The following is a 25,565-nucleotide window of genomic DNA, read 5'->3' on the forward strand; positions in this document are numbered from 1 at the left end:
GATCAGCTGACACACGCAACTGAGTTCTTTACAGTTGCTCACTTTACACACAAGATACTCACCTAGTTTTTAATTTACAGTTATATTTTTGATCACATTTCTAGATCACCTAAGCCCTATATTGGTATTTTTTCTGATATCTTATCTTGCACGAGAGCACTTTATTATTGATTATATGAAGATTGATGAAGGTTGTATAGTATTTTTATACACATATTTATGGTTCACCAATTTTAGAACATCTGCGCTGATTTTTACCTCCTGATCTACATCTATAGAAGATCTGAGTTTCTAAGATGTTTGGAGCAACCTACATAGTGATTTTGTTCAAAAACTGTGCGCAAGTGTATCTAAAAGAATTGATGGCTCTAAAAACACACTAAGGATTTTTCACAGCAGCACAAAGCAGGGGGTGGGGGGGGGGGGGATCTAAAACCACACAAACTGCAGAGCTAAAGCATAGAGCTTGCTGATAGCTGAGTGGAAGGGAAGGGAAACTCCCACTCCCCACACACTGCCATAGAAAAACATACAGAGCAGAGACTGAGTTACCTGCTGTGTGCTGGAGGGGAGCGGCCATCAATCAACAGGCTGTTGGGTTGGCTTAGAGTTCTATCAGTGACTCATGGAGATAGCAGAGGGATCAGAGAGGGACCACAATATGGATTTTTTTTTACTGTAAAAAGAAAAAAAAAAAAAAAACGTATATTCCTTTTTTTTTTTTTCTCTCTTTTTCAGCAGATCGTGGGTGTAATCACAGGCTCTGCAGACTGTCAGTGTAGCTGTCTGCCCATACTTCATACGGGCAGACAGTTACTGAATGACAAGAATCAAACTACCAAGAGCGCTCATCGGCACCCTGGTAGTTTAATTGAGAACTACAAACAGTCAACTGTAATGGCTGATGGTAGCTGAAGTTCTCCCATTCTGAATGAATGATGTTGCTGGGTGGGCAGAGCCCCGACACTATGTAGGACCGTTGATCACTGTTCCTACACCTCAAGCCACAGCCAATCACAGTTAGAATCATACCCCTAGGGACACACACAACCCCTCCCTCTCCAATACAGTTAACCCCTTCACTACCAGTGTCATTTTACAGTAACAGTGCATATTATTAGCACTGATTACTGTAGTAATGTCACTGGTAACCCCAAAAGTGTCAAAAATGTCAGTCAAGGGTCCGATCTGTCCGCCGCAATGTTGCAGTCCCTCAAAAAAAAAAAAAAAAAAGGCATAAATCTTTCCCTTAGTTCGTAAACTCAATAACTTTTGCGCGAACCAATTAAAATACGCTTATTGCGATTTTTTTTTTTTACCAAAAATATGTAGCAGAAAACAAATTGGCCTAAAATGTTAAAAAATTTTGATTTTGATTTTCTTTTTTGGGAATTTCATATAAAAAAAATGTCAACAATATTGTTATTTTTTCGAAATTTTCGCTCTTTGTTTATAGCGCAAAAAGTAAAAAAAAAAAAAAAAAAAAACGCACAGGTGATCAAATAGCACCAAAAGAAAGCTCTGTGGGAAAAAAAGGACATCAATTTAATTGGGGTACAGCGTTGTACGACCGCGCAATTGTCCGTTTAAAGTTACGCAGTGCCGAATCGCAAAATAGGCTCTGGTCTTTGAGCAGCCAAATCCTCCGGGGCTTAAGTGGTTAAAGCCCTTATAGCGGTCTTTGAATAGGAATTACTTCACAGTACAAGCAGCTACAGAAGTTAGAGACTTTGTTTTAAAGTGATTGTAAACCCACTTTAAATACTTTTACCTATAGGTAAGCCTATAATAAGGCTTATCTATAGGTGCTATAAATATCTCCTAAACCTGCACTGTTTAGGAGATATTTACAGTGCATGCAGCTGATGACGTCATCGGCGCATGCGCTCTGAAGGAACGGCCACCCGTGCTGTGACTGGTGGCTCCCACGCGCATGTGCGGGAGTGATGTCATCGTGCCTCCGGCCAATCAGATGGCTGGAGGACGCGATCCAGGAAGCAGGACAGCCGAACATGTCGGCTGTTCTGGGGACCATCGTCGGCCGTTCTGTCAGCACTGCGGGGGCTTCGTTTTTAGGTAAGTACTTCATAATGAGCTAGTATGCGATGCATACTAGCTCATTATACCTTTGTCTTTACAGGTTTTTTTTATTTTCTCATTTTTTTCAGAGGGTTTACTTCTGCTTTAAAGGCTCTTAATACTTGTTAAGAATAGGCGATCATTTAATGCCCAGTCTCAATATATTCTTCCTTTACGTTCCACTACTTTTCATACAAACCCAGCATCAAACAAGAGACAAGCTTGAGTAGTTTAGCTGTGTTTCTCCTAATGCTGCATACCAAAGTATGAATGAGACATTTTTTTTTGGGTGTGGCCTTGCTAAAACCCTCCTTAATAAAAATGCAGACTAGAGAAGGGAACTAGCTTAAACGCCAGGTCAAAAATGTATTTTTCAAGAAATCTCCTTTTAATTGCAAAATAAAGTCACCTCAAGGATCATGAAAATCTTCTTTGGTGTTTCAATTACATGGTACAGTCTACAGACGTGTTGGTGACTTAGATTCTTCATTGCATCAATTTCTGTTTTGACTCGAGGCAAATCATCCTTGAGAAAAAAAAATTATAATAATCAGATTTTTTTTTTTTTATATGCCTCAGAGAAAAAAAAAAAATATATAGATTTTATTCATATCAACTAAAACCCATACAATAATCCCCAAGGTCAGGTTTATTGGTTGCTTTAAGCAAGAGTGTAAAGAAACATTAAAAAATCTTGAGAATTACATTAGAACACATTTTCAATTGTCACATGACAATTTAGAGTCGTTGAAAAGGCAAAGGATTTTTTACCTTCATGCATTCTCTCTGTATTAGGGTAAAAAAAAACCTTCCATGACCAGCCTCCCCTAGCCCGTCCCTAAATTTTTACCTGGTCCCACTTTCTATTCAGCGCTGTGGCCAACAGCATTCCCTTTCTCCTCACAGGACAGAGGCAGCAGCAGGAGCCACTGGCTCCCACTGCTGTCAATCAAATTCTGTGAGGAGGGAGCGGGGCCGAGCCATGCCGTGTGTCAATAGACGCACACATCCTTGCTCAGGAGAGAGCCTCCTCAACACAGATCTTTGCCAAAATGATCGCTATTCACCCACAGGGCTGGTGCAAGGATTTTTACACCCTATGCCTAACCTCATTTTGCTGCCCAAATTGACTCCGCCCCTGACTCCACCCCCTTTGCCCTGCCCATGTATACAGTGGAGGTGGGGGACTACACAGACCAACCCGATTCCTACATTCACCTACCTGACCTCTACACAACATCCCCCCCCTTTTCCCCAGTACAATGTACTTCATCCTCCTTACCTCTCTATGGCTTCCCGGCTCCGACGTCAGGCTCCTCCAGCCGCTCTCCAGTAACCCCCATTTGTACAAGCACTGTACCTGCACTCCACCATATCAGCACCACGCACAGCCCCTACCCTTCAGTTTTGCTCCACACCAGAGAGCAGGGGGAGGGCCAGTAGGCTGTTGCAGAGGAGCACCCCTCATCAAAGGGGGGGGGGGGGGGGAACAGGCCTGCGGCAGCCTATTTCCTCCCCCTCCGGCTCGGGCCACACACGGGCCGGCCCGGAGAAGCCGGGGGAGTGGCGCCGCCACGCCTGCCTAAGGAGCGGCCTTGAGCTCAAAAAATAAACATACAGCCCCGGCCCAGTCCACCCCTGCCAGCCCCACCCCTGACTACAGTGCACTCCCAAGCTGGTGCCTACCTCACCTATAGGTAACGCCGGCCCTGTTCGAGTCGTTTAGTTCTCCTCCTGTAGACACTCAGTTACTTGGACGAAGTGGGCTTCATGCCCTCCATGAAGCGGGAGATGGTGCTATCCGTGCAATTAATTGTATTCACTCCATACCATCAAAGACCATCACACCTTTATCTTCTTAACAGACATGGAAAAGGCCTTCAGTAGGGTTGATTGGTCTTTCCCTTTTTTATCAATTACCAAAAACCCAAAGCACTCAGCCTGACTCTCCCAGCAACTGTCCACCAGGCTCTACAAGCCAAATTTTAAATTTCAAAATGGGCCTCAAATGCTTGAAAGGGTAGCGCAAAATAAGAAAAAAAAAAAAAAAAAAAAAAAAAAAAAAAAAAACACACATTACATACTTGGGTGGATACAGCATCAATCCAATGCTGCATCTGTCCCCCACCACCTCTACACTGAGAACTAAGCAATCTCTCAGCTCTCGGTCTTCAGTGAGCATTGAGCCAGTGATTGTCTGCTCTGCCCCTCCAGCACTAAATGGAGCACAGGGAGAGAGAGAGCGGCTGGCTCAGGCATCTGGGTGCATCCCAACTCGAAAGTTGGGCTCTCTCATGAGCCTGGACTGGCTGAATACAGGTCACAGGATTATGGAACACAGTGCACTCCTGTGATCCCCAGGTGAAGTAGGGCCAAAAGAGCTTTGGCTCTACTTTTCTCCTTTGCTATCAAAGTTCTGCACTGAGCTGATAACATGGTGCACCACAGGTTTTCTTGTATGGGTATGTGTAATGGTCTCAAACAAAACATCCTCCCTAGGATCCTATATTAACTCCAAGCGATTCAAAGTCATATTCCAGCTAGTTATTTCAAATCATTACAATCCATGCTTAATTTCACCTGGGCTTCAAAACTGGCCAGGGCTAAACCCCATTCTTAGCAGACCAAAACTGCAAGGTAGGTTTAATTTTTTTAGCCACTCACCTCACACGCACATTAGATTGGAGCAGGCACACCCTAATCAAGCAATGAGTCTCAATGGAGCAATCCATTTCCCATCTTTCCCTTTTAGCAAACTATGTACTCATTCTACTATACCATAGACATGGAAAGTTTGTAAGAACACTTTTACTTCTTACAGAATCTCCCCTTCTCCCTCTGCATTATTGGACCACAGTGACTTCACACCAGGCCGTCAAGATACATCATCATTTACCATCCTGCCTACTCAGAATTAGTGCACCATTTTTTGCATCATGAGTCCTGGCTATCAGCAGGCCAAATTATGTCAGATATGTCTTATTTACCCTTCGACCCATTGCGCATACTCCAAATCTCACATTTACTACCTTCCCTACTGAAAGTACGGCTATTTGAACATCCTCTCACCATTCGAATAGAAATTCCAGACTAAAGCCTCTTACACACACGTCGAAAATCGGCAGGGAATTTTCGTCCGACGACCGATCTGCCGATTTTCGGCTTGTTAGTATGATGCTTCCGACAACCAACTCCGACTTTTCGGCTGAAAAAAAATCTGGTGTGCAGACTATAACATTTTTGTCCGCCGTCAAAACACGGCCGATTTTCGTGCAGTCAGTACAGATTTCGACAGGGAAAAATCTTATGAGCAAGTCTGAGCATGCTCAGAGAAGAAAACACAAAGAGAGCAAACCAACACATGACATCACTTCTGAAGTAGATTTTTGTTGGGCAAGAGAATTTGTGTGCAGTCTAGACGGACGATCGGTCGGCCGATAATCGTTGCGTGTGTACGGGGCTTAAGGGCATTGTTTAACATTCATAATTTACAGGTTAATATTGGAACTTTCACAGACCACACCTCACTTCCTAGACCAATGGAAATCAGACTGACAATTCTACGTTCACAGGCCAGAACCAAATTCCTATACCATCTTTTCGCTCATCCATAAGTAGTAAATACCAGAAACCTGGTTATAAAATTGTTACATGGTGATATATCCATAAAGTTCTGTAATCCAACCCAAAGATTTACAGATCGACAAAAACAAAAAGTCCCAGGCTTTCTTCACCATAATGATTTCCCTTGCAAGACCTATAAAAACTCAGTTGTAATCCACTTGTTCAATGAGGCTCATTTCGGCATTTTGACTCTGTGGAAGTCTCCTTCACCACACACTATACAGCAATGACTCTGTTGAATTGAAGACACTGAACGAAAGGAAGACTTTACTAGCTTGATCAACGCTTCCGGATTCTGTACAGCATGGTTTCACTAGTTGGACTTCTACACGGATGATAACTCCTTGGTACCTCACTCGCACCTCCCTGGGAATCTGTAACTCACTGCCTCTTCCCCTTTCTCCACCCCCATGAAATCCTTTTTACAACCCTGTTTCAGGTACTTTGTGTCTTCCCAGTCTGGCACAGGTAGCTTTCTCCCAGTTTCTTTCCCATTTTCATTCCCCCCCTCCAGTCCTTCCTTAACTTGCATTCTAGTCAACGTTGGGTATTCCCTTATCCCACCCAACTCAATCAGGATTCCTTGAATGAAACATCGTAAAGCTCCACTAGGTTTTACTTACTGCTTAAACATGCAACACATCAGGATTAAGTTACTAAAGGCACTGTGCACTTTGAAGATGTAGTTGCTCTAGAGCAGTGATGGTGAACCTTGGCACCCCAGATGTTTTGTAACTACATTTTCCATGATGCTCAACTACACTGCAGAGCACATGAGCATCTTGGGAAATGTATTTCCAAAACATCTGGGGTGTCAAGGTTCACAATCCCTGCTATAGAGCTTTGTAAATGAGGTGAAGCTTTACAATGCAAAGAATACCCAATTACATGCAAAAAAAAAAAAAAAAAGCATTGTTGCGTGCACTTGTTCGGCTGATGGAAGTCATCAGAGCTTCTGTTCATTTACTAAGCTCAGCTTATAATCAAACTTCTTCTGCAGACTTGTTCGGGTAGGAGCCTTAATGGATCTAAAAACAGGCCTCTTCTTTTTCTTTTGGTGCTCTTTTTGCATTGAAGAACTTGGTTATACGCATTGAAGAACTTGGTTATACGCATTGAAGAACTTGGTTATACGTTGGAAGTCTGTATATTATCTGCTAATACGATGTACCATTTCCCAATAGAAAGGTTGTAAAATTTAAAATTTATTTTCAGAAACAAAGAATGGAAAAAAAACACAAAAAAAAAAAAATACAAACTGTCTGGATACCCCGAGGGAATCTTTGTCCATGATTTTGATAGCCACTTTTTCACCAGTAAGAAGATGGGTCGCAAGCTTGACTTTTGCAAAGCCTCCTATTAAAAGCAAAAGTGAAGTATATTAGAAAAAAAAAAAAAGCTCTCATTTGGAGCAAAAAACATGAAAAAGTACTCTCTGGATGAATTGCAAATTCATACTGATCTACACTCACGTTATTGAACCTTTTAAAATTAGTTGGCTTTAGATACACTAACAAATTGAAGCCAAACTCCAGCTAACACGCTGGTCATATTGGTAGATGGTTTGTCTCAACCCTCTAACTGCTACTTCTGCAGGACAGATGGTTCTGTTGAAAAACAGACCTACTGGTTAGATCACCAGGTGAAAATAAAGGAAAGGACAAAAAAAAAAAAAAAAAAAAGACGACAGCCAATTCAGCCAGCCAATCTAAGAATTGGTAAGCTGGAATACATTTGTTTTTGGGTTTAATACCACTCTAACCACTTGCCGACCGCCCCACGCAGATATACTGGGGCAGGGCGGCTTGGCTGCACATAATCACGTATATCTACGCAATTATGTGCACGCGGTCTTGGCGGCGTGTGCACCTCCGGAACCGCGCTTCCGCTGTGATTAGACACAGAGGGAGCCAGACCGCGGGAGGAGCGGCGGCGATTGCTGACGGCCTCCCGCGATCGTCACAGAAACTGACAAAAGACCCGCTTGCTTATGTAAACAAAGCAGGCGGGTCTTCTGTCACACAGGCAGAGAGAGATCATGAGTGTTAGCCAAGCTGAAACCCCAATCTCTCTGTGCCTGTCACAGAGCCCCCCACCCCCCACAGTCAGTAAGCATTATTAGGCATACATTAACCCCTTTGATCACCCCCAGTGTTAACCCCTTCACACGGAGCCATCCCTGCCGGGAGAACACAGATTATTGCTAGCGGCTATACCGCTGGCAATCTAATGCAAAAAAACTTCCATGCTGGTTGTACCCAAGTTGATTGATGGATTGACTTGGGTACAATAAACCTGCCCATAGATGGATCGAATCTCGGCCAGTCCCTGCTGAACTGTCCAGTGGAATAGCTCAACATCTATGACTCGAACCTTTTCTCATTTGATAACAGAACAGAAAGAAAGATGCCAGATCTCAAATGCAATTATCGTATCCTTTACTTCAAAGAAAGCAAGGAAAAGGAAACCAACATTTCAGGGACACAGAGGCCCTCTTTCCTTTAACAGGGCAGAACACAGTCATAATGTGATGTCACACCTTCAACATAGATAAAAACCCAATGGCTGTTTTTGTACCTGGGTCATAATGAATTTCTATGGTACTTCTAAAATCACAAATAGGATATGCATGTTTATATTAGAATAAAGGTACCTGTCCCAATGGTTTCATGCAATTCATAATGTTTCAGCAGCTCCTTGTAATCATCAACCGCCATATTTGTAGTTTCTCTTATGTCAAAGACCACCTACAATATAAAAAACAAAAAATGTAGAAGCGTATTGCTGAACTGCAAAGGGGTGCACCATTATTGTAGGAAAAAAGAAAAAAGAAAAAAAAAAAAAAAAAAAAAAAAAGAAGGGGGGGGGGGGGGGGAGTAGGCAGAACACACTTATGATTTAAAGTTTGCATTATTATTGAAATGGGTATAAATGGCATGCGAGTGAAAAAGGTTATACAAATTTTCGAATGATAATGAGGCATGATCTAAAATATACCGGCATGTTTTAGCATTCAGTACAAGTAGGCAAACAGTGACAGTATATTATGTGCCAGAGCCAGAAACAATGGGTTAAGCATTAAGTGTAGCACTCTCCTGGCATAGGATGCTAAGTAAATTTAGTTGTTGGATCCTTCTGTAATTAAGGGATTTTTTTAGTCTTGTCTGTTCAGGGTTTCACAGGCTGGGAACTTAAGTTTTAGAAACTTTCTAAAGGCGGGGGAGAAGCAGAGGGAGAATTCATATAACCATCCTGAATATTGATCAGGGCCTAGGCCTAGCCAATCCCTGGGGAGGTGTGCCAAGATAGTATAGTAGCTAGGAAGCTAATCACTAGTCTGAAGCTCAAGAGCAGGGATTCTCAAACTACGGCCCTCCAGCTGTTGCAGAACTACACGTCCCATGAGGCATTGTAAAACTCTGACATTCGTAGACATGACTAGGGCATGAGGGGAATTGTAGTTCCCGAACAACTGGAGGGCCATAGTTTGAAGACCCTTGCTCTAGAGAGATTGTCATTTTCCAAGGAAGAGAGTTCCCAGCCTCAGGGGGCTATTGTCCCTGAGGCAGCCTGTGGATCGTGTTGCGGTTCTGTGAGGTCTCGGCAGTGGCAGAGCTGGGACCTGGAAGTGATCGGAACTGACTGCAGGACTTCACCAATGGGAGCTGATTTGGAGGAGGATTGTGTCCGCAGGAAGCTGGCAGCAGTGCTGAGGACTTGTGAGTAATGACCCTGAATTGATTCCAGATGACTGTGCGCTTCTGGGATATAAGTGCCAGAGGTTGGTCTCCTGGGTTCTCAGATTCTGACTATTCTCTGCCCTCCTGGACTAAATATTTAGAGAGGAGTGCCCTCCTGTACTGTGTTCCTGAGTATGCACTAGGTACCAATAGCTGTGCAGTGGTGCAGGGTAACCAAATGCAAAGAGACTTTCCTTATTGTCCCCAGCTGTGAGGCCTTGCTTAAGGAGAAGAATGTCCACCAATTGCTAAGTACTAACCGTTTTGGAGTATCCCATGCCCTGATCCCTCTCCTGTTAAAGGGTTCTTCAATAATAAATCTTAAAAAGAAAACCCCTTGACTGTTTATTAGAGCTGGAGTGTTACTAAACCCAGGACCCTGCATTTACTATATCTGGTCTTCCACAGTAGACGGAAATTCAATTATTTTAGTAAATATAAAACGAAAATAGATTTTTGTAAAATCTTACCGTAAAATCCTTTTCTCTTAAGCTCATTGACAGACGCAGTCCTCTTGATTAATATCAAATCGGGTTATACTGCCCTCTACAGGAGTAGGACACTAGGCAGAAGGAAAACGTTCTGGCCACACCTTAGGGGCAGTCCCAGAGGGTATATCCTCTCTCTCCCTGCTACAGGATGTCAGTTATGTCACAAAGCAGTGTCAGAGAATTTAACCCAACTCAAAAGTAGAGGGGCGGGTACTGCGTCTGTCAATGAGCTTAAGAGAAAAGGATTTTACCGGAAGATTTTACAAAAATCCATTTTTCTCTGTCGCTCATTGACAGACGCAGTCCTCTTGATTAATATCAAATCGGTTGGATTTTCAGTTGAGTCTCATCCTTTGGTTTGATGAGCCTTTAAGACTTCTAGTCGGCACCGGTTGGGCCTTCTAAAGTTTGATTTCGGTTATTCCACCCCTCATTTGTGGCACTGCTTTGGGACGTCCCGATTTGATATTAATCAAGAGGACTGCGTCTGTCAATGAGCGACAGAGAAAAATGGATTTTTGTAAAATCTTACCGTAAAATCCTTTTCTGTTAAGCTCATTGACAGACGCAGTACCCGCCCCTCTACTTTTGAGTTGGGTTGGGTTAAATTCTCTGACACTGCTTTGTGACATAACTGACATCCTGTAGCACGGAGAGAGAGGATATACCCTCTGGGACTGCCCCTAAGGTGTGGCCAGAACGTTTTCCTTCTGCCTAGTGTCCTACTCCTGTAGAGGGCAGTATAACCCGATTTGATATTAATCAAGAGGACTGCGTCTGCCAATGAGCGACAGAGAAATACCTTTCCTCAGCAGTATATAGCAGTCTTGTGACTATCAGTTCCTGATCAAGCTTGTAGGAGGAGTTGTCATACTGCATTGGGCTGTCCTATGAGGCTGCAGGGCTCCTGACCTTCTGTCTGGACAATGCAGATTGGCACTGGCCCTGTGCTGATCACATTCTCTCTCCCAAGAAAAATAAACTCTAGCAATACACACCAAACTGAGCATGTGCAGCCTGACTCCAAAAGGTATACTATTTGTAAAATAGAGGAGCACAGCAGACGTTTGCCTTATAACTTGCCTTTTCAACTTGGTGCTCATTCAGTATGTTTGGACGGCACTTGACAGTCTTGCCCATCACGTTCCCAGTGCAAGACCAGGCAAGTTTCTTATGGCTTCCTGTGGTGTCAGTTCATACCACTGCATTGGAGTGAAGTATTGCGACGCCTGCCTTTACACATACGTGACGTTTAATGGCATTCCAGTCTTAGTCCGTAGAGTTCAATATGGAGTTGGCGCACCCTTTGCAGCTATAACAGCTTCAACTCTTCTGGGAAGGCTGTTCACAAAGGTTTAGCAATATGTCTTTTGGAATGTTTGACCATTCTTCCAGAAGTGCATTTGTGGGATAAGGCACTGCTGATGTTGGAGAGAAGGCCTGGCTCACAGTCTATGGTCTAATTCACCCTAAAAGTGTTCTATTGGGTTGAGGTCAGGATTCTGTGCAGGCCAGTCAAGTTCCCCCCACATTCATTTTTTTTTTTTTTTTTTAACCTTGCTTTGTGCATTGGTCCAAATCATTTGGTGGAGGGGAGATCATGGTGAAAGGTTGTTTTTCAGGGGTGGGGCTTGGTCCCTTCGTTCCAGTTAAGGGAACTCTTAAGGCACTAGCATACCAAGACATTTTGGGCAATTTCATGCTCCCAACTTTGTGGCAACAGTTTGGGATTGGTCCTTCCGGTTCCAAGATGACTGCGCACTAGTGCACAAAGCAAGGTCCATAAAGACATAGATGAGCAAGTCAACAGCGGGTCAGAGGAGGAGCCGCTGCAGGACAGAGATGACAGTTGCTCTAAAAATTATGATTTAAACTAGGGATCGACCGATTATCCGCAATGCCGATATATCGGGGGCCGATATGCACTTTCCCCAATATATCGGAATCGCCCCCTGAGGGACCGATATTTCGGGAAAGTGATTGTACCGGAGTGATACCTGCAGCTAGAGGCATCACCCCAGTACCAGCGTCCATAGCCGACGGTCGGCTGTCTTGTAATGACAACCGATGCAGCCGAGCGGCTTCTCGGCCGTCATTACAAGGAGCGGGAGGGGTCGTCTCCCCCCTCCCACCACCTTCTGCTCTCCCGTCCCACCGGAAGACTCGGGCTTCCTACCTGCACAGCCGCTGAAGAGAAGACCCGATCAAATCCCTCCACAATAGTACCTGTGAAAAATAAAAAAATAAAACATTTTTAAATGTCTGAAAATATCGGCCAATACCGATATCCCATGACCAAAATATCGGTACTAAAAAAACGATATTGGTCGATCACTAATTTAAATCATTGTGTTGATTTAAATCAAGCCTTTTTACTAGTGATTTAAAATCAAATCCACCCTGGAAGCCAATTAAACATTTACTAATGTAGCATATTCGTCAGCACTGGATAGGATCCTCCAAGTCCAGCTGGCTTTGTGTGCCAGAGTCCTTGGTAATGGAGCACATATATCTTGTGCCTTGCCGAGTACCAGAGATGTACAGTATGTATCACACTCAGAGAAACACCAAACGATGGTATGAGGGTTTGTCCAAATCAAACGCAGATCTTAAAAAAAAATGAAAACCCGTTTCCTCCATTTACAAAATGTTCCAGGTAAAGCTTTGATCACAAAGGAATAAGCTTGTGAAAAAGCCACTTCATCCAACATGTAAGGGAGCATTGGATGCTTGATCCCCAATAAGCCTTGGGATTTCTTTTGCCAGTCTCTAGCTCGCCACTTTGTCCTGAAGTGACTTATGGGCCAGCCAACTAAACCACAGAGTGCAGCAGTGAATGCTTGTAGGCAGGTGCAGTTTAAATTTTCCAATGCAGGTGGCGCTTGTCCACAGCGGCATTACAGTTGGAGAGGAAGTCAAGATGAACATGGCTCCTCTATGGTTCACTGGGGAAGCTATCCGAATGGATGCTGTTGCATGTGACTGGAAGTCATCTTGAGTCAGGCAGAGCCTATTTGAGGCTTGGCACATTTCTTGTGTGGGTAGTGTAGAGACAGGTAACTGTATGACAAGATGACAGGGAGAGGTTTCAGTCAAGCAGGGAAAGGACAGGCACAAGCCATCCTTTCTGGAGATCTCCCCATTTTGGTATAGATGCTGTCAGCACGATGAGACCTGCTCTGCTACACATTGCTGCTGTATTCTTAAAGAGTGTTCCTGTCGTGCTTGCTGTAAACTGCTGAACCTTTGCATTAATACAAGTTCTGTTGTCTGCAACTGGACTGAGTGTTTACTACCGCTGCACCTGCCACCATGCTGGCATCTTCTAGCTTTAAGGCCTCATTTTCACTAGCACCTTAACAAAAAGGTTGTTCAATACAACTTTAAAATCAGGAAGCACACAATGAACATGAAAAAAAACTGGATTTTTGTCTCTGTTAAATCATTTTCTCTGATGTTTATTGACCGACACAGCTCCAGATCTTCTTGACCCTTGGGTTTATGCTGCCCCCTACAGAAGTAGGACATTAGGCAAAAAGTTTGACTACGCCTATAGGGCAGTCCCAGGGGGTTTACACCCACTTCCTGCTATAGGTCTTCAGTTTTGTAACAAGCAAGAGTCAGAAGAACATAAAACCCAACTCAATAGAGGGACGGGTGCCGTGTCTATCAATGAACACCAGAGAAAAGGATTTTAGATTAAGACAAAAATCCAGGTTCTCGCTTTCGTTCATTGATGGACACAGCTCCAGATCTTCTTGACCCTTGGGACATCAAAAAGCAGTTTGGAGGTGCGACGAACACAACAAGAAAACACACTTCTAAAAGGCTAAACATAGCCAGCCAGGTAAAACAGGAGCTCAACCAGAAACAACGGAGCTCCCATGACAAAGAGGACTATTCCTCTCCAACAGCGGCCTGCAAAACCTTGCGGCCAAAAGAAGCATCTGCAGATGCCAACACATCTACCTTATCAAATTTTGTGAAAGTGTACACGGACGACCAGGTGGCCACCTTGCAAACCTGCACTACCAACGCCTGATGACGGAAGGCTCAAGAGGCACTAAGCGCCCTTGTAGAATTCACCCTAACAGGGAAATGAGGATCCCGACCCTTAATGGAATAGGCCTGCACCACCGTCTGTCTGATCCATCTAAAAATGGTTGCAGCAGACACGACCAGCCCCTTACGGGGACCATCTGGAAGGACTAAAAAAAAAAAATAAAAAAATAAAAAAAGAAGTATTTGATTTTCGGAATGGACAAATACACCCCGATTGCCCGAACCACATCCACAGAATGTAAGGCAATCTCTTTACAATGCTTAGGACACAAGGCAACACGTCTTCATTCAAATGGAAACCAGAGACGACTTTAGGAAGGAACGACTGGCAGGGACAAAGCACAACGTTGTCTCTGAACTACCAGATAGGGTGAACGACAATACAACGCAACCAACTCTTGACACCCTGCTTGCAGAAGTAATAGCCACTAACCCTGCTTTTAGAAGTAATAGCCACTAAGAAGGCTAACTTCTGTGACAGTAAGCAGAGAAACCTCACAAATATTTTCAAAAGGAGGCAACGGAGATCTCCCCAGGGGAGCCAGGTGGCGGACCCCCTGAACAAAGAGGTGAACCAAGGAATTTGCCAACGGGCGTGGAAAGAAAAATCGCCAGGTCCGAAATCTGGCCTTTGAGGGTACCCAAGGCCAAACGCTGATCTACTTAAACGCCAAAACACGAGATACCAAAAAGGTGTCCCCCGAGACTCACATCAACCAATGTACGCTCTCCAAACTCGATAAATCTTCCTAGATTTTCTAGCTTTTAACAGAGTAGGAATCACCGATTCAGACACCCTTCTATCCTTCAGCACCTGGCTTTCAACAGACAAGCCGTTAAAGCCAGCGACTATAAAGCAGGATGGAAGATCGGTAATTGAGTCATCAGATTCTCTGAGAGGAAAACTCCAAGATACAACGGCGGCCAGCCGCACTAGGTCTGCAATACCAGGACCTGCGAGGCCAGTTCGGAACCACTAGGATGACTGGAATCCCTTCTGCCTCGTTTCTTCGCAGGAGTCTTGGGACAAGAGTTATCATGGGAAATGCGTACAGCAGACGATACTAGCCCCAAGGAGCCACCAGAGCATCTGCAGCATCGGCCAGAGGATCCCGAGACCTTGCTACAAACCTCTGCACCTTTCCATTGAGGCCAACAGGTCACCATCGGGGGTCCCCCACCGACACAGTCGAAACACCTCCTGGTGGAGAGACCATTCTCTATGATCCAACATCTGCCGACAGTGGTAGTCCGCCTGCCAATTTTCTTCCCCTGGAATATGCACAGCAGAGATGGCTGGAACGAACCGTTCTGCCCACCTTAGAATACTGGCTACTTCCCGGGCCGCTAGGACACTTTTGGTGCCCCCTTGATGATTGACATATGCCACGGCCGTGGCATCGTCCGATTGAATCCTTACCGGGCGCCCCTGCAGACGAACTGTCCATTGGGTCAGGCAAAGCCTGATCGCCCGAATTTCCAGGATGTTGATTGCTTCAGAGTCCAAACCCCCTGAGCACAATTTGTGCTCAGGACACCTCCCCACCCAGACAGACTGGCAAGCGTGGTAACCACCGTCCAGTACAGGGGGGAGAAAGGATTTGCCCTGACGGAGAGCAGAGCCACCAGATCAGGGATCCCCTCATACCCGGCACAACAGGATCAGACTGTCTAGAGACTGTGGGTTCTTGTTCTTTTTGCCAAGAATCTCCTTTTGCAGAGATCTGGTATGGAACCGAGCAAACAGAACCGCCTCGAAGGTAGAGACCATCAAGCCCAGCACTTGTATACAAGTCCTGAGAGATGACCGCCAGCTGGACAACAGGAGCTGTATCGCATCCTGCAACTTCTGGAGTTTCACCTCCGGAAGAAACACTCGAGCTGAGGCTGTGTACAGGGTCAGGCCTAAATAAAATAGTCCAGCTTGGTGGACGGGACCAGAACAGGTTTTTGGACCAAACTCTTGCAGAGTTCGCACCGAAATGTCCAGACTGTATTTTATGGCATTCGGAGACTCTGCTCGCAGAAGCAGGTCGTCCAAGTACCCCAGTACCGCAATCCCCATTCTGCCTTAGCAATGCTAACACCGGCGCCAAAACTTTTGTGAACACCTGAGGAGCTGAGGCAAGACCAAAGGGTAACGCCATGAATTGCTAGTGCTCCTCGCCCACAGCAAAGCGAAGGAAACGATGCCCGACATATATTGGGAAATGAAGGCAAGCATCCTTGATATCGATAGAGGCAAGGAGCCCCCCTGATGAAGGGATGCCACTACCATGCGAATGGAGTCGATTTGAAATTTCTGAACCCGCACAAAGCGGTTCAAGGCTATGAAACCCAGAATCGGACGGACCTTGCATTCCTTCTTGGGAACAGTAAATCGGTTTGAATAAAACCCCTGAAAGCATTCCCATTCCGGAACAATGAACCCCCTGTGAAAACAGATCCTGTACCGCCCCAAGAAGACCTCATAGGCTATCTGGGACCAAACACAGGTTGAAAGGGAAGAACATTGCCAGAGGCAAGGACCGGAACTCCATCTTGTAACAGGACCAAATTAACTCATGGACCCATTTGTCTTGAATCAAGGAGGTCCACAGCTCCGGAAAGAAGAGAAGACACCCCCCACCCCAAATACAGGTGAGGGAGCCCCTTCAGGCACAAGCGGGCTTGTATGCGGTCTGTCCTCATCTAGGGGTGTACATCCCGTCTCTAAACGCAGGTAATGGCTCCATGTGTGATTACATGCAAGCAGGGTCACCCTATCACTGATTTGCACAGGCTTCCTGTCTACAGCTGTTAGAAGAAACCTGGCTGTAATATCCTCAAAAAAATATGCTGATATGGGCGGTGTTTTGCCCTAACCACCCCCGTGCATGAGTCCTTATGGTACAAAATAACATTGTGATACAAGATAAAGATTCGTGCACCGTGACAAAATACATATCAAAGCGGAAATCCACCCAAAAGTGGAAGTTCTGCTTTAGGGACTCGTCCCTGCTCCTCTAGCACGATTGGTACTTTTGAGGAGCTGGGGGGGGGGGGGGGGGGGCAGGTACCCGATTTTGACAGGTACCTGCTCCCACTTCCGCTTGGCAACGAAGTTCTCCTTCCTCCCTCCCCCAGCAGTCTTCTGGGATGATGACAGGTCCCAGAAGACTGCATCCACCAATCCAGGATACCCCGAACAACTCGCGCTGTCAAGGGAGGATAGAGGATAAAGGTGGCTAGGGCGAGCTCACCGCTGGACCGTGGACAGGTGAGTGGCTGTTTTTTAAAATTCAGCAGCTACACTTTTTGTAGCTGCTGACTTTTTTTTTTTTTATATAGGTGCCTGGAGCTCCTCTTTAAAGTATATTGTAAGCCAAACCATTTAGTAAAGCTTTGTTGGAATGGTTAGTGCCCTTATCGTGTTTTTTTTTTGTGTCCTTTTGGGAATTTTGCACTCTACTTCCTGTCCTAAAGACACAACAGGAAGTAAAGAAATCTTTCAAAAGTGAGAGAAGAGAGAAGTTCCCTTCCTAGATAGTTGTCCCCATTGGAGTTTTGCTTCTAAAAACTTCAAAAAATTAGAATTCCCGATCAGTCACCTTCAATGACAATGGTCACAACTGCGGATGAGCATGGTCCCAACTTTGATGATATCAACGTGGTCATAGTAGGTCAACAATATCAAGAGCATCCACATCCCTTGGATATGTGAAGCTGGCCACAGCTGATGGAGCTGACCTGTTCGGAAAGTACAGCTTGCTTCCAGGCTCAGTCTGAACCTAAGTTTCCCAATGGTGACACAGACAACAGTAAAAAAAACTTGGCAATGGCTCTAACCCGATCCCTACACAATCCTAATCTGTAAAGATTATTGTAGCTTCAGCAACAAAAGAGATGAAATCCAGGTATGGCTTTTATTGCATATTTACCTTGCTACAGCTTGGATCAATGTAACAATGCATATATTCCATACCTGTGAGATCCCCGTGGAAGCTGTAAATCACTGTCACTATAATAATAATCGCCACTATCTTCCGAATCTTGTGCTAAGTGGCTGCCCTGCTGCATAGTAACCACAAGGGGTCACTCAATCAGCATGGGTTTTTTCTAGGGATGCAGCAATACCAGTTAGTTTTTAGTCCGAGTACAGATACTTTTTCTCAAGTACTCGTTGACCAATCACGATACATGCTTTTAAACTGATGGGCAAACCACACAGATTGAAAATTGCAGAGACATCAGTTTCACGTTTGTTAGTTTTTATGTGCGTTTCAGTGAGTTTTTACAGCCTGATCACACAGTCTGTCTGCAGTGCGATAAAAAAAAAAAAAAGAAGAAGAGTTCTGCGCGATTTCAGGCCGGTTCAGGTGCGATTTTAAATCTCATAGACTACAAATCACATGGGAATTGCATCTGAACCGCAAATGCTTACGATCAGCACCGATACCGGTATCAGTGCAACGTGATTTTTTTTTCTAAATGAATATAAAGTACTCTCTGATTGGATGTGGTGGAGATCATGACCTCGCCAATCAAGAGTGCCCCACTAAGGCCATCCTTAAAGCGATATTAAAGCCTTGCTTTTCCCAAAAAAAAAAAAAAAACACAACATGCAGCACTGCCCCCTTGAGGATTGCCCCTGGGTTATCTTTAGCAACTGTAGCATGTACAATTTAACTCTCTGGCTCAGTCAATGAATAGTCTAGGGGATGTAGTTTTAGTGGTTTTATTTAAATTAGGGATAGGAGAAGGGAAGAGTGGGATACTCCAACCTGAATTTTTCACAGTAGATGAGGACTCCTGTCTGAAGGTGCAGCCAGGCTGCTGATTCACCTTGCCACAGATGAATTTAGGGTTACTTGTTAGGATGAATTATCTTCAGGATACACACCTAATACCCCCTTTCACTCCACCTGCTGACACCCGTCCTCTGACTATCCTACACCGGGGTGGCCCACCTCAGGTCAGGCCCCTAGACACGATGCCCTGTACTCACAATACTGGTTTTCAAGGGTCTACAGTGTCTCAACCTCTCCAGTCAACTCTCATGGACCTCTGGGTTCAGCTTCTTCCTTTCTGGTCCCCAGGCCGTGTGCCACGGCTACAGGGGAGGAGACAGCCGCCACCGTTCTGGTAGGCAGAAAGCAATATAGATTTGCCTGCTGCTCTTCTGATAGGCAGACAGAGCCAAAAACTTTAGTCTCTCACTAGCACCTACCGAGGAGGGTGCTACAAACATGTTATACTCACCTCCTTCTGTGCAGTTGCGTTTTGCACAGAGCAGCCCGGATCCTCATCTTCAGTCTCACGCCGGTGCTCCTGGCTCCTTCCTCCTGCCGGGTGCGCCCACAGCAAGCAGCTTGTTCTGGGAGCACCCAAGCAGGCGCGCTCCCGGGCTGCAGCTTTGTGTGTCCATTCAAACAACAGCCGTCTCAGCCCCGCCCCTCCATCTCCTGATTGGCTCACTAGCTGTGATTGACAGGAGGAGCCAATGGATCCCGCTGTTGCCAAAAGCAGGGTGGATTTGGTTTAAATCAAGACAATTAAAATCACGATTTAAATCACTAGTAAAAAAGGCTTGATTTAAATCAACTCAATTTAAAGCATAATTTTTATAGCGCAATTGTCATCTCTGTCCTGCAGCGGCGCCTCCTCTAACCCGCTGACAGTCCCATTCACTTTCATTTTGACGGCTGGTGATGCAGCAGTGACACAAGCTGTGGGGGCAGCAGGTGAGTGGATGCCCGCTGACAGGCGCTGCCATGATGAATCTGAAATGACAGGATTCATTCTTTCTGGTAGTTAGTGTGAAATTATGTGAATGCATCAATGCAGTGCATGTTATAACAGCTTGCAAAGCTTTGATTCATTGAATGAGTTTACCAAAAATTTAAATATTGCAGAATATAATTTATATAAATAAGCTCCATTTAATGCTGAATAAACTAAATTAATAATGAAAATATTAAATCTTAAATAGAAAACTATAGATTTTTTTTATTTCAAAAGCATTTTATCAAAATAAATATGATAAAAATCAAAACTTAAAGTGGTTGTAAACCCCCCTCTGTAACTTGTACTTATAAGTAAGCCTATAATAAGGCTTACCTATAGGTACTGTAAATATCTCCTAATCTTGCACCGTTTAGAAGATATTTACTGTATAGTGCGCCGATGACGTCATCGGCATATGAGCCCTGAAGGAACGGCCGCCCATGCCATTTCTTCAGAGCCCTGTGCCATGACTAGTGACTCCCGTGCGCATGCGCGGGAGTGACGTCACACGGCTCCCAACCAATAGCATAGCTGAATTCCGCAAACCCAGAAGGTAGGCGGCTGAAAATGGATACAGCCTCCAGCGGGGACGACAAGGGCTTATTCTGGAGGTAAGTGTCACATAATGTGCTAGTATGCGATGCATACTAGCACAGTATGCTTTTACTTTTCAAGGGGAAAACAAAAAAAAAAAAAAAACACACACACTGGGTTTACTTCCTCTTTAAAAAAAAAAAAAAAAAAAAAATTATCCAAAAAAATGTATATTATATTTATTGATTTTTATCCACCCTGGATGTACTAGCAGATTTAGATTACTAAACACATTAAAGCCAAACTACAGCAAAATTTAGATTGTAAGCTCTTTTGTACCAAATTGTATTGTAACTGTAATGTCTGACTTCATTTTGTTAAGCGCTGCGCAAACTGTTGGCGCTATATAAATCCTGTATAATAAATAAAAAATACTTTATAAAGCAGTTACAGCAACAGTTTTATTTTTTCCTTTTGGGATAAAGGCTTTTCATAAATAAAAGCTCATCGTAAGCACCCCTGCATACGTCAAACGGTTTATCTCATCCCTCTAAGGCTCTATTCACATATATGCGTCTCGGGATGGTTGGCAGAATTGCCGTGATTCTGCCCATGATCCAAAATAATTTCAAGTCTCGGGATGCCCGTGTTATTTCCTTGATTTGCAACGGCACCCCAAACGCGGCACGATTTTTCCGCCCGACAAATGGCGGTAAAAAGAAACGCAAACAGAATCGTGATACGCCTGTCACCCAAAAAAAGTTTATGTATTTTTTTTTTGGGGCGACAGGCGTCCCTCGATTCTGTTGGAGCGATTTTACCACAATCCGTCAGGCGACAATCGCAGCAAGATCTCACTGCATTTGGGGTGCCATTGCAAGTCACAGGAATCACACGGGCGTCCCGCAATGGATCGTGGACAGAATCGCGGCAATTATGACCACGATCCAAGACGTCTATGTGAATGGAGCCTTACTGCTACATCTGCAGGACAGCTTGTTCTGTTGAAAAACAACAGACTTACTGGATGGATCACCAGATGAAAATAAAAGAAAGCTAAAAAAAAAAAAAGGGAAAATAAATGCAGCCACTACATTTAAGAATTGGTAAACTGCAATATAATAAAATGTTTGTTTTTGGGTTTAATACCGCTTAAAGTATAACTCGCATACAAAAAGCATGTGCATCAATACATTGTCTGCCACCTTACATAGAATTCCTAACAGATCTTCAAGCAGGCTCTATTATTAGCTGTCATCTTCCAGTAATAGTGGCACTTTATAATGACTTGTTCACCTTTCAAGATCAGCCATCAATCCGCTGATTACAGCTGTCAGGGGTTATTTTTATTGTTCAGCCCAACATAATGCCAGAGGAGCTGGGTAATCTACAATATAACATTGCACAAATAGAATGCAGCAGGTGACAACTCCCTATTATTTCCCTGTGTGTGGATACTCAATGGGCATCATCGCGATTTACTAATATTCATGCATCTGATCATGTGTTTCAGTGCTACAGGCTACAAGTACATTAGATTATAGTAAATGAGTGTATATATACATCCCTACTTGCATGGCCACAGACCTGTCCTTAGAGATGAAGCTCCTTATAAGCCGATCAGCTGCAGACCCGGCCGGACAGTCATCAGGTACTAAGAACACTCACAAATCAGCAGAACACGAGCTCAATAGACAGTGACGTCATGAACTTTTAAATCTGCCGGGGAACAAATCCAGCTTCCGGCCACGGAGCTTCTCGACCAATGAGATTAAACCTCCGGCGCTAGCTATAGAGCGAGGCGCCGTGCATGCCGGGAGGAAGGTCGGAGACCAGAAGATGAGAGAATGTGGTGTTGAGGATGCCATGATAGGGGTGGCAAGGAAGTGATTCCCAATTCTTGCTTATATAGACAACGCTTTGAAAACCGTGCTATTGTCCGTGATACAGGCACTGCTCTACCACACTTTGTTGCTAAACAGAGAGACAATACTAAATATAAAATACAGCAACTGTGTTTAAATATTCTGATGTCTTATCCCCCTCAATCTTCTGTGAGACTGAAGAGTAGTGAAACTGACTAGTTATTTGAGATGGGTGTGGCTAGATTTTTTTAATATATATTATTTAGTTTTCAGCTAATATTTCAGTAGCTGGTTATCTGCCTCCACCCATGACTTTTGTTAATAATTATTATTATTATTATAATACAGGATTTATATTGCGCCAACAGTTTGCGCAGCACTTTAAAACATAAGGGCAGACAGCATAGTTACAATATAAGGGCCCTGCTCGTTAGAGCTTACAATCTAGGAAGGAGGGTGGCCCTTTAAAGAGGCTGTAAACCTCAGAAGTACATCTGAAAGACAAACACATAATGAGCTAGTATGCGCCGACCGCTCACCTCATGTTCTGTCACCCTTCTTCCGGGTTCGCAGCATCCGGCCATCTGATTGGCTGGACCCGCGATTACGTCACTCCCGCGCATGCGCTTGGGAGCCGACGGTCACGGCACAGGGCTCTGAAGGAACGGCACCAGCGGCCGTTCCTTCAGAGCGCATGCGCCAGTGATGTCACTGGCTGCATTTAACCACTTAAGCCCCGGAAGATTTTACCCCCTTCCTGACCAGGGGGTATTTTGCGATTCGGCACTGCGTGACTTTAATGGACAATTGCGCGGTCGTGCGACGCTGTACCTAAACAAATTTGACGTCCTTTTTTTCCCACAAACAGAGCTTTCTTTTGGTGGTATTTGATCACCTGTGCGATTTTTTGATCATGCGCTATAAACAAAAAAAGAGCGTAAATTTTGCAAAAATAGCAATATTTTTCACATTTTTTATATGAAATTCCCCCCCAAAAAAATGTAAAAATCAAAATGTTTTAACATTTTCAGCCAATTTGTTTTATGCTACATATGTTTGGTAAAAAAATTGCAAAAAGCGTATTTTGATTGGTTTGCGCAAAAGTTATCGCGTTTACTAACAAAGGGAAAGATTTTTGTCATTTTTGTGGGGTTTTTTTAACGCGTAATGGCGGCGATCTGCGTTTTTTTTTTTTTTGCGGGACTGCGACATTGGGGCGGACAGATTGGACCCTTGACTGACATTTTTGACACTTTTGGGGTTACCAGTGACATTTCTACAGTAATCAATTGCTATAGATATGCACTGTTACTGTAAAATTACACTGGCAGTGAAGGGGTTAACTTTTTTGAGAGGGAGGGGCTGTGTGTGTCCCTAGGGGCGTGATTCTAACTGTGATTGGCTGTGGCTTGGGCTGTAGGAGCAATGATCAACGGTCCTACATAGTAGAACCGTGTGATCATTGTTTCTACACAGGGGAGAATGACAGGCGGCTTGTTTACACTAGCCGCCTGACTTTCTCCCTCTGCAGCGGCGATAGGAGAGTGACCGGCGACAATCGGGTCCGCCGGTCACACGCACGGGGGGGTCCGTGACCACGCGGGAGCGCACCTCCGGGGGCGCGCGCTCGCTCCCTAGACCCTCACAGGCTAGCGACGTAGATCTACGTCACTTTGCCTGTGAGGGGTTGACTGCCGACGTAAATCGTCGTTAGGCAGTCGGCAAGTGGTTAACTTCAGCATATAGCAATATAGCAGCATTATTTATCTTCAAATAAACTTTGCACCTTCTATTGACAAAGAGCTTACAATCTCAGACCTTCTAGAGTCTTGAACAGACAAGGAGTCACTGCTCAAGGTGGTGTAATTGCCTGATGACTCACACAGGTGCATGCCCCGGCTCGCCTCCGTGAAAACTTGATAAAAGAAAAGGAATTGGCAGCACTCCAGGTTGAGTCAAAATCCAGGTTTATTGACTGGACATCCAAATATGACAATCGTGACGTATCTGTAAATCGTCATTTTTAAATGGGTTTAAGCACAGAAAATACTGACTAAGGTTTATGGTCCCACACACAGATAAGATACCTTGGTATAGCGTCTTAGACTTATATCTACGGAAAGTCAACAGACTATTTATTTATTACCTTAGGTCAACACAGCATGTTTGGGGTAAACCTGTTGAATAGGCACTTTTTGTTAAAGTATATTTAACCTTTCAGAAACCTAACAAAAATGGATGTCATTGCTTCATATTTCTATATAGAACAAAATATAACATTTTATTTCTTTTTTTTTTTTAATTTAACCTCCCCAAATAAGCCTGACATACCCCCCCCCCCCCTTCTTCCCAGTATTTAGGTGACCAACCTTAAAAATAACTGGGAACATTTTTTCAGTTATGTATTTTTTACCACTTACTTTCTAGGGCAATTTGTTTTTTCATACACATGTTAAAGTCAGCATTTTTAAAAAGAAAATTAGTTAGAACCCCCCCACCCCAATACATATTTTATGAAAGCAGAAGCCCTGGAAGTGGCTGTTGCAATTTTTTTATGCAACGTGATATTTGCACAGCTTTTTATTAAACGCATGGGGATTGATTTAATAAAGGCATATAGACTGGAAACATTTTCAAGTGCAGCTGCTCCAGAGCTTAGTACATGATGGGAAGCTCTGCTGACTTCCATTATCCAATCACGTTTAAGCAAAAATGCATTTTTTTTTTTTTACATTTTCCTTGCAAGTGATTGGGTATTGTGTGATTGGCTCTGAAGCAACTGCACTTGCAGAGTGCACAGTCTATTTGCATTTATTAAATCAATCAGAGTAGTGTAATGCAGTGGAGTGTAGAAAGGATCCAAAAATCAAGCACTAAGTCCATAGTGTCACAGCTATGTATTGTTATTTATTGAAAGGGAGCATAGTGTAGAATCAAGTGCTGTTGTGTAGTGTAGTGTAGCATCAAGTGCTGTAGTGTAGTGTAGAATTAAATGTTGTTGTGTAGTGTAGTGTAGAGTAGAGTAGGATAGAGTAGTGAGCATTGAAAGGGAGCATTGGCGGTCCCAGCTGCTATAAACCCCAGAAAGTGGGGTCCCCCAGGGTTCGGTCCTGGGACCAATCCTGTTTAATTTATTCATAAATGATCTAGAGGAGGGGATATCTAGTACAATCTCAGTATTTGCGGATGATACTAAACTAAGCATGCCAATATCTTCTATGCAGGATGTGGAAACCTTACAAGCGGACCTGAACAAAATAACAGGGTGGGCAACTACATGGCAGATGAGGTTTAATGTTGAAAAATGTAAAGTAATGTACTTGGGGGCCAGAAACCAGAAAGCAAGCTACTCACTAGGGGGGGAACCTCTGGGGGAGTCTAGGATGGAAAAAGACTTGGGGGTA

General features: G+C 44.1%; 1 protein-coding gene across 1 annotated transcript in view; it reads right to left on the reverse strand.

Annotated features, from left to right (window-relative positions):
• MELK (maternal embryonic leucine zipper kinase) overlaps window positions 1-8,706 on the reverse strand; it is a gene marked incomplete at its 5' end in the record, with an annotated part of 116,699 nt that extends 107,993 nt beyond the window's left edge. The window contains 4 exons of the mRNA XM_082246439.1: window positions 2,489-2,605; window positions 6,974-7,059; window positions 8,357-8,450; window positions 8,701-8,706. Of these exons, the coding sequence (XP_082102565.1) occupies window positions 2,489-2,605; window positions 6,974-7,059; window positions 8,357-8,450; window positions 8,701-8,706 (303 nt within the window). The remainder of the gene's footprint in view (window positions 1-2,488; window positions 2,606-6,973; window positions 7,060-8,356; window positions 8,451-8,700) is intronic.
• Between the last annotated feature and the right edge of the window lie 16,859 nt (window positions 8,707-25,565).

This window comes from Pelophylax lessonae, assembly GCF_965119305.1.
Source record: "Pelophylax lessonae genome assembly, chromosome: 1".
In the NCBI taxonomy this organism is placed as follows: domain Eukaryota; kingdom Metazoa; phylum Chordata; class Amphibia; order Anura; family Ranidae; genus Pelophylax; species Pelophylax lessonae.